General features: G+C 41.4%; 1 protein-coding gene across 2 annotated transcripts in view; it reads left to right on the forward strand.

Annotated features, from left to right (window-relative positions):
* The window catches only part of DCUN1D4 (defective in cullin neddylation 1 domain containing 4), a 54,718-nt gene extending 45,811 nt beyond the window's left edge, over window positions 1-8,907 (forward strand). For both annotated transcript variants that reach the window (XM_056557917.1, XM_056557925.1), the window contains exons 7-11: window positions 187-278; window positions 1,393-1,501; window positions 3,156-3,260; window positions 5,499-5,601; window positions 8,291-8,907. In XM_056557917.1, coding sequence (XP_056413892.1) covers window positions 187-278; window positions 1,393-1,501; window positions 3,156-3,260; window positions 5,499-5,601; window positions 8,291-8,346 — 465 coding nt within the window. In that variant the 3' untranslated portion in view covers window positions 8,347-8,907. The remainder of the gene's footprint in view (window positions 1-186; window positions 279-1,392; window positions 1,502-3,155; window positions 3,261-5,498; window positions 5,602-8,290) is intronic.
* The last annotated feature ends 1,127 nt before the right edge of the window (window positions 8,908-10,034 follow it).

A 10,034-nucleotide genomic window follows, 5' to 3' on the forward strand; every position in this document is an offset into this window, starting at 1 on the left:
TGTGTGATTGTATGGCACATAGTCTTGTGCTGGAGACGGGTCCTGTGGAGACAGAGCAAGAAGTTTTGTCTTCTAATGGATAGAAACAGCGCCCAGTTCAGGCATTTTGAGTGCAGAGTTTAAAAAAAATATATAGAAATTTAGACAAATGACAGCTTACAATTGTAATCTTCAACTCCCCCACAGGTAGTTATGCTTGTTCTAGCTTGGAAACTGGATGCACAGAATATGGGATACTTTACATTACAAGAATGGTTAAAAGGAATGACCTCCCTACAGTAAGTGCATGCATACTCTTAAGCTGTCAGAATCCTTTATTTTTTACTATTACTCTGTGGTTACCGGTCACTGGCCTGATGATTATTGCGATAGTTTTGCACAACTTACTTGGTATATAAATTCTATGTTCTCTCTCCCCACCCCTACTCGCTTTACCCTATCCTTTCCCGAACATGCTCTCCTTATAAATACACAGGATTTACAGTATATTGGGTACCATTTTATTTTTATAGTCCAAACATGGTCTTCTTCATTTTGTCTGTTTAAAGGGGTACTTGGCTGCTCAGCGCTTAGAGAAAACTGTTCCGAACACTGGAGCCAGGAGCTTGTGACTTCATAGCCCTGCCCCCTCATGACGTCACACTCCGCCCCCTCAATGCGAGTCTACAGCTGTCACGCCCCCTCCCATAGACTTGCATTGAGGGGGCAGGGCCTGGCATCATGAGGGGGCGGGGGTATGACATTATGAGCTCCCGGCTCCAGCGTTCAGAACAGTTTGTTCCAAACACTGAGCAGCGGAGTACTCCTTTAAGGTTAGGTTTCCACACAGGCCTTTTTTTTCTGGTGTCTTGGAAGACTGCCACTGCAGTTTTTGAGCCAAAGTCAGAAGTGGTTCTGGTAGGAAAAAGAAGTGTAAGTCCTTCCTTTTTTATATTTTCCATTCCTTTTGTATAAACTTCTGGCTTTGGCTCAAAAACTGCAGTGGCAGTTTTTACAAATAAAAAATAAAAAACGAGAAAAAAAAATCTGTGTGGAAACCTAGCCGTATACTTTCAGATGTACACTCGCAACATACAGCCAAAAGGTTACTATTGTTGTAGGATCTGTTTGATTTGCTGCCTTTTGTTTTTTCCATGGTGGTCATGCATTACATGGATTTTAGAGTTGCATTTCCTTACAGGACCATAACCCATTGGATATTTTAATAGACAGATCATAAATACTACTTCCTAGGTGCGTTTTTTTTTTTTTTTTTTTTTATATATATAATCTAGCTTGTTTTGCTGCACTTGTGTTGAGTATCCCAAACCAGGTCCTTACACTGTAACTGTTTGTATGAAGCTGCCTCACATTTCAACAGACAAAGTTCAAAGACTGTGCATTCTTTTTCAGATGTGACGCCACTGAGAAACTTAGGAATACTTTGGATTACTTGAGATCTTTATTAAATGAGCCAGCTAATTTTAAACTTATTTATAGATATGCTTTTGATTTTGCACGGGTAAGTAACTTTTTTATTAGACAGGTCATATCAGAGATGTGCAGACCTGCAATATGATGTAGAATTACACAAGACCAGACTAAGCTGAAGCAGGAAATTCCTCAAATTAATAAATGTGTGTGTGTATATATATATATATATATATATATATATATATATATATATATATATATATATATATATATATATATATAATATGTGTGTGTGTATATATATTTATTTATATATATGTGTGTGTGTATATAGACAGAGATATATTTATAATATAATTTGAGTTGTACATACTTTTCTTTGACTGATCTGGTACCAGGTCAATAAATGTTGGACTTACAGGTATTAAAAAACACCAGTAGAAAATACATGTCATCAGCATGAATCCAAAGAAAAATCGCATACAACATGTAAAAGTCATAGACATAGGCAAAAACATAAAAATGGCACAAAACCCTGTCTAGTAAGCCACATATGGAATGCACAAAAGAAACCCCATGTGCATAATATTCATTAGCCCCACCAACCATGAAAGGCGTTTTCTTCCAATGGTGTAGTATAATCATGTGACCTGCTGTCTACAAGTGCCTTAAGAGCCCCCCCCCCCCCCCCCTTTTTTTTTTTACTTGTGCCAGAGAGCCTGGGATTAAAGATATCCTCTCCTCTCGCCATTGAAATGGGAAATTGGTTCTAACCGCATGAAGGCTGGAGGTAGAAAGAGAAACATTTTAAACCCTCTGAATTCGATAGATTCCTTTTACAATTACTCAGAACCCCAAAATGGCAAAACAGAATAGAAGACAAGGACATTTCAGGGGAGGAAAGGAGTAAATCATCAGCATACAAGGCAAGCTTGTGGTGATCCTGCCCAACCCAAACACTGGATTTTAACATAATGCCAAAACCAGGTGCTCCATGGTGAGAATGTAGTGTAAGTTTATCCAGGATTTAAAATTGATGGCCTGTTCTCAGGATAGGTGATCAATATTAGATTGATGGGGGTTCAACTCGCTTAGGCGAATTTTACAGTACTTACTTTGTATTTGCACAAGCTATACTTTTCATAGCAGCTGTGCTAGGTATTGCAGCTTTTTTAGATGAATGAAACCACGCTGCAGGTATAAATTCTATAAAATATAAAGTGGCCACAGTGCACCCTCAAACAACTGATCCGTGGGGTTGCCAGGAGTCAGACATGTTCACACCTCAAAATTATAGTGCCGAATTCCGCTTGGAATGTCCACATGGAAATTCCTCTGCCGGAAAGTCCTGTTGAATTCATCGGCATTCTACTGTGCTGTGCACATGGCAGAATTTCTGTGCCAGATGTTTCCGGCACGGAAATTCAGATGTCCCTGTTCATTGTTTGTGTGGAGTCCGCTTGGAATGAATAGCAGTCTATGAGACATTGCGGTCAGATTCTCTGTGCGGACATTCCATTGTGTGAACATAGCCTTAAAGCCTGGATAGCCTTTTGATAGGGTCCCTCTTGATAAACATACACTGATGTTTTATTGATAGCCACATACAGATTTTATCCTAGTGTTCTCAACCCATTTCATAGTAAGATGACTGGTAATGCTGTATTAACTATTGTACTTTTTAAGGTTGCTTCCTTATTTCTTGCCTCCTTTTCTCATATTTTTGTAATGTTATGTTCCAGGAAAAAGATCAACGGAGCCTAGATATGAATACAGCAAAATGTATGTTAGGACTCTTATTAGGAAAAACATGGCCCCTGTTTCCAGTGTTTAATCAGTTTCTAGAGGTACGATGCTACATTTCACAATCTATTGTCAGTTACAAAATGCTGTAAGGCTTGGTTACCTTGGATCCTTAACCTGTTAACGACCAATGACTTGTATACACGTCATTGTGCCGTTAACGGTGTATGGCGCGGGCTCGGGTCATGCCAGGCAGCCCTCAGCTGATTTCTGAAGCTGAGGGCCGCCACTAATAGCTGACAGCTATTAACCCTTTAGATCGCCGCTGTCAGAGCGGACAGCGACTTCTAAAGGGACCTCTAATGAACCTCTGGTGGTCCAGTGGGGTGGATCGCCCCCGGCAGCACGATCGCAGGGAGGGGGTGATCTACTGTAGAGGTAGCCGTAGGCCTTGCCTCACCTTCCTGCCCGTCCATAGATCTGCATTTCATTGAGCCTGTCTGGACCAGGCTCAACCAAATTAGCACAGATCGATGGAGTTCTATGGAACACAGTGTTCTGGAGTAAAGTTCTCACTGACTTATAGGACTTTACAGTAAAATCTGATATTACTACATAGAACATGGAATGGGAGAAAGGTGGTTAGGAATTTTCTTACTATTGAAATATATAGAAGATTTATCAAAACCTGTGTAAAGAAAGAGTGGTGCAGTTGCCCTTAGCAACCAATTAGACCCCGTCTTTCATTTTTAAAAAGGCCTGTGAAAAATAAGAAGCAATCTGGTTGCCATGGGCAACTGCACCACTCTTTCTTTACACAGGTTTTGCTAAATCTCCCCCATAGTGTTGTAAAGCTGCACCACCATAAAATGCATTTATATATAGACTCTGGTAGTGGTAGGTAGTAGTGTTGGTGAATCTAGTCATTGAGTGCTAACACTGACCAGATTCTTATCACACAGATTTATTAGTACCCGGCGTTACCTGGTTTTTTCCTACCTAATCCTTGTTAGGGAGGAAAAGCAACAAAGGAGGAAGTAGTTGTCCTCATATCCCATCCTGACCTCATATCCCAACCTCTTATTCCATCCCCATATATTTTCCTCCTATCTCGTCCTCCTATCCCGTCCTTATATCTTGTCCTCATATCTCATCCTCATTTCCCAACCTCATATCCTGACCTCATATCCCGCCCCCATAACCCCTCCTCATATCCCAACATTATATCCCGACCTTATATACCTGAAGTCCTATATACTTGTAATGACTTAAAACAAAAACCCCATCCTTCGTGTAAGAGGGTAGATTAGGGTTAAATTAAGGATTATATCTTTTTATTTGACATATAAGTAACGTGACCAAGTATTATCAATATATCTTCAGCCGTACGGAAGTTATGCTGGAACATACATATCCCATAGACTTGTATGGGACTTTAAACAAAATGGGGGTAGGTTAGGGTTAAAGTAACTTTCCTATATTTTTATTTGACATATAAGAAACATGTGACCAAGACTTATTGAAATATCTCCAGCCATTTGGAAGTTATGCAGTAACATATATTTTCCATAGACTTGAATGGGACTTGTGTATGGGTTGTGTAAGGGTTAATTTACTTATCCAATATTTTTAGTTGACATATTAAAGGAAAACTGTCAGCTTGCTCCCCCCACACTAACCAGCGGTACTGGCTGGTAGTGCTGGGGACGCTGATCAGTTTGATGCCTACCGTGCCCGGATCCATTCCGCCGTTCGGCCGTAATCTTCTATTTTGGGTATATGCTAATTAGGTGCTAACTTGCACCGGCTGGGCTAACTGGCACTCTGACATCAGCGTTTTTGGCCGCAGCACCACCCAGCTCATCAATATTCCTTCCCTCCCTCCACCTCTCCCTCTTCTCCCCGCTCTGTAATGAAGAGAGAGGGGAGGAATATTGAAGTGCTGGGCGGCGCTGCAGCCAAAAAAAGCTGACCTCAGAGTGCCAATTAGCCCAGCCGGTGCAAGTTAGCACCTAATTAGAATATACCGAAAATAGAAGATTATGGTGGGGCGGATCCAGACACGGTAGGCATCAAACTTATCAGTGCCCACCGCACTACCAGCCAGTACTGCTGGTTAAAACAGGGGAGCATGCTGACAGTTATCCTTTAATAACGTGTACCAAGTTTCAGGTAAATAAATATGTTTAGCCGTTTGGAAGTGATGCTGGAACATACAGACATATATACACACATTAAGTTTTAGATAGATAGATAGAAGGGACCTAATGTACATGGAAGCATTCCTGGTGCCCATGCAGTGTCATACACTGAATTAATGAATGATTGATCTGTCTTTGCAGCAGTCAAAATACAAAGTTATAAACAAGGACCAATGGTGCAATGTTCTAGAGTTCAGCCGCACAATAAACCTGGACCTCAGCAATTACGACGAGGACGGAGCTTGTAAGTAAATTCCTATGTTGTTAATAACCTTTTAGTTTCCTCCTAATATCAACTATTGCGGTTCTGTAAAATCCTTTTTGCCTTTATAGATATTTGCCCAGATTTATCAAACTGTGTGAGAGAAAAAATAGAGTGATTTTCCCACAGCGACCAATCACAGCTCAGCCAACGAGCTCTGGTAAAGTGAAAGCTGAACTGTGATTGGTTGCTGTTGGAAAATCACTCCACTTTTTCTATCACACAGTTTGATAAATCTGGGCCATTATCACTTAACCGGTTGCCATCTAAGGACGAGCCGGCTCATGAATGAGAAGGCAACCGTTGTATGACGCGGGCTCCCGACTCGAGTCTGCATCATACCGGCCGGCCCCCAGGTGATTCTTGTATTGCTGGGGGCCGGCGTTAATAGCCAACATACGGTGATTGCTGTAGCCTGCTATTAACCTGGCATCTAAAGGGACATTTAAACACTCCCTGGTGGTCCAGTGGGGTGGATCGCACGCAGGACCAGACTTTATCAATCGAGCGCAGAGCACACAGATCAATGTGGTTCTATGAAACCACATTGATTTGTATGAGGAATCTAATGATTGGGAATCTAATGACTCGGACAAAAAGTGTAAAAATAAATAAATAAAAACACACCCTTTAAACCCTTCCTTATTAAAAGTTAAAATCACCCCCCTTTTCCCAACTTCCATATAAAAAATATGTAACCATTAAAATAAACATATGTGGTATCGCTGGGTGCGTAAATGTCCGAACTATAAAAATATATCATTAATTAAAACGCACAGTCAATGGCGTACGCGCAATAGAAAAAATTCCAAAGTCCAAAATAGCGTATTTTTGGTCACTTTTTATATAATGAAAAAATGAATAAAAAGTGATCAAAAGGTCCGATCAATACAAAAATGGTACCAATAAAAACTTCAGATCAAGGCACAAAAAATTGGCCATACCGCCCTGTACACGGAAAAATTAAGTTATAGGGGTCAGAAGATGACAATTTTAACGAGTTAAGGACCCAGGGCGTACCTGTACATCCTGAGTCCGCTCCCGATCTATAACACGTGGCCCCGTGTCATAGCGGGTCGGGCCCGGCCGTTGTGGCAATGATCGCGGTGCCGCGCGCTATTAACCCTTTAGACGCGGCGTTCAAAGTTGAACGCCGCGTCTAAAATGAAAGTGAAGCCATGCCGGTTAGCTCAGGGAGCTTATCGGTATAGACGCGGCATCCCGAACAGCTTACAAGACAGCAGGAGGGCCCCTACCTGCCTCCTCGCTGTCCGATCGTAAATGACTACTCAGTGCCTGAGATCCAGGCATGAGCAGTCAAGCGGCAGAATCATCGATCACTGGTTTCTTATGAGAAACCAGTGATCAATGTAAAAGATCAGTGTGCGCAGTGTTATAGGTCCCTATGGGAGCTATATAACTGCAAAAAAAAGTTAATAAAGATCATTTAACTCCTACCCTATTATAAGTTTGAATCACCCCCCTTTTCCCATAAAAAAAAAAAAAACATATGTGGTATCGCCGCGTGCGGAAATGTCCGAATCATAAAAATTAATTATAAATATTAATTAAACCGTGCGGTCAATGGCGTACGCGCAAAAAAATTCCAAAGTCCAAAATAGTGTATTTTTGGTAACTTTTTATATCATGAAAAAAATGAATAAAAATCGATCAAAAAGTCCTATCAATGCAAAAATGGTACTGCTAAAAACTTCAGATCACGGCGCAAAAAATGAGCCCTCATACCACCCCATATGCGGAAAAATAAAGTAGGGGAGTCAGTGGCTTGAGAATTTTTAGTGAATTAGTTCATAATCTGCAACAAATGATATCCATAGAGCAATAATCAGGTTTACCTGTCCAAAAGCCTTCAGGGTTAATACAGTGTTCCCTCAAGTTACAATATTAATCGGTTCCAGGACGACCATTTTATGTTGAAACCATTGTATGTTGAGACCATAACTCTATGGAAACCTGGTAATTGTCTCTGAAGCCCCAAAATGTCATCCAAAAAAATGAAAAAGTGAGGATTAAAGAAAAATAAGTAGATAACTAATATAGATAAAGCAAGTCCTTACATATAAAAGTAAGAAAGATCTGCTGGGGACTGTAAATCACTGTCTATTTCAGTGTTTCCCAAAGAGGGTGCCTCCAGCTGTTGCAAAACTACAACTCCCAGCATGCCCGGACAGCCTTCGGCTGTCCGGGCATGCTGGGAGTTGTAGTTTTGCAACAGCTGGAGGCACCCTCTTTGGGAAACACTGGTCTATGTAGAGGAAAGGCGCTTTTCAGGGTCCTGTACAGAACACGCAATGTCCTAAAAAAAAAAAAAAAAAACATGGAGTCGCCCTTGGTGTCCAAAGGAGCAACTAACTCTGGCACAGGTAAAGAGTACAGAACATGTAATACCTCCCTGTACTGTAGAGGGCACTGCCAGACACCAGTCAGTGCATACGCTTCAGTAATACAGGGGTTTTACCAGTTAAATATCCATTCTGGTTGGTCGGTTCTTCCAGCCATTGGCATGTTTTGCAGATTCCATAGCATTGTATGTTGAGTCTGGTTTCAAGTCCAGAAAAGACCATTGTATGTTGAAACTATTGTATGTTGAGGCCATTGTAAGTTGAGGGATCACTGTATAGATTTTAATCTACTCTTCTTTTCCCCACAGGGCCAGTATTGTTGGATGAGTTTGTGGAATGGTATAAGGAAAAGCAGATGGCATAACATCCACTATGCATTGCAGCTGAAGAGTCATTGTTAACACACTTGCATCGACCATTAGCCATAAATTGCTGTTTGTATCAAATGCATGTTGCTTATTTGCACAGTATATCCCTCCCGCCGGGGCCCCCGGTGTGTTAGCTGTTTGACAGGCCTGGCTTTATGTGTAGCACTGTTCTCTTTACAGGCTGCTTTGCATTTCGTATTTACACTACAGATTGGTGAATACGCCAATGTCCTCACTGTGATACTGTGTATATTGCTGTTCATTTTTTGTATATGCCTGTACATAAATGCTTATCTTAAACATTTTTGGTTGCTCACATGCGTTGTACAAATAACATTCTCTCATATTGGTTACTTTTTACTTTCTTCTGTTTTCCGCAAGGAAAAAAAAATGTTAAAATAAATCTTAGTTTAGTTGTGAGGAATACCTGACATGATCAATTTCTGTTTCTCTAGTAATCCACAGTATGAAGAAGTCCTTGAATTTCCCTCTTCTTTCAAGTTGTTAAATCAAATAATAAATATAGTTAAAGGGGTACTCCGGCCCCAAGACATCATATCCCCTATCCAATGCATAGGGAATAAGATGTCCTGCCGCTTGGGACCCCCGCAATCTAGCAGGCAGCACCCAACAGTAAGCACTGCAGGAAGCGCTGGAGGCTCTCACTGTTATGCCTCCCGACCACGGGGACGAAGTATCGTGACGTCACAACTCCGCCCCAGTGTGACTTCATGCCCCGCCCCCTCAATACAAGTCTATGGGAGGTGGCGTGACGGCAGTCACGCCCCCTCCCATAGACTTGCATTGAGGGGGCGGGGCATGACATCACACAGGGTGGAGTCGTGACGTCACAATGCTCCGTCCTCGTGGTCGGGAGGCATAACAGTGAGAGCCTCCAGCGCTTCCTGCAGTGCTTGCAGGAGGGTGCTGCATGCTAGATTGCGGGGGACCCCCGAGATCAGACATCTTATCCCCTATCCTTTGGATAGGGGATAAGATGTCTTGGGGCCGGAGTACCCCTTTAAAGTTTATAAGTGAGACTGAATGAGGCAAGGAATGTCTTGCTGCATTAACTGGGCACATATTCTGTAAAAAGCTGCATTGATAACCCCTGTATGAGTGGTTATTGACAAAATGTTGCATAAAGACAATAGGGGAAACTGATCAAGAGGTTTAGCGCCTTTTTGGTGTAGAAAAGTCGCAAAATTTTTCACGACTGTTGCATAAAAATTTGCAACTTTTCAGCAGCTCTAGATGTTTTTGTTGTACACTTTTTTTTTTTTTTTTAAATATGTACAGTATTAAGAAAACACACTAGCACCATATTTCTCACATGTTGTGGGACCATTTAATAAATTTGGCACACATACAAATTACACCACACAAAAGAGTTCACCAACACCAATTTTGATGATAAATTCCCCTCAATAACTTTTTGTGCCTGGCATCAGAATCCCTTGGTTATCAGCCATTGAAAGGGGGAAATGCAGCTGCCATTGCTTGGCCTCTGCAATGTAATGAAATGTAGTATCGGGGGGGGGGGGGGGGGGGACCCTCTTTATGACATCCAAAGGTTTTGGTTTTAAAAGACAACAGCTTGAGAGATGAGAATAAATGAAGGATTTATAATTGTCATTTCTTGTTTTTGTTAATGCTTTGTAACTTGCAAGTTTTCATTTTTTTT

The sequence above is a fragment of the Hyla sarda genome, chromosome 1 (genome assembly GCF_029499605.1).
Source record: "Hyla sarda isolate aHylSar1 chromosome 1, aHylSar1.hap1, whole genome shotgun sequence".
In the NCBI taxonomy this organism is placed as follows: domain Eukaryota; kingdom Metazoa; phylum Chordata; class Amphibia; order Anura; family Hylidae; genus Hyla; species Hyla sarda.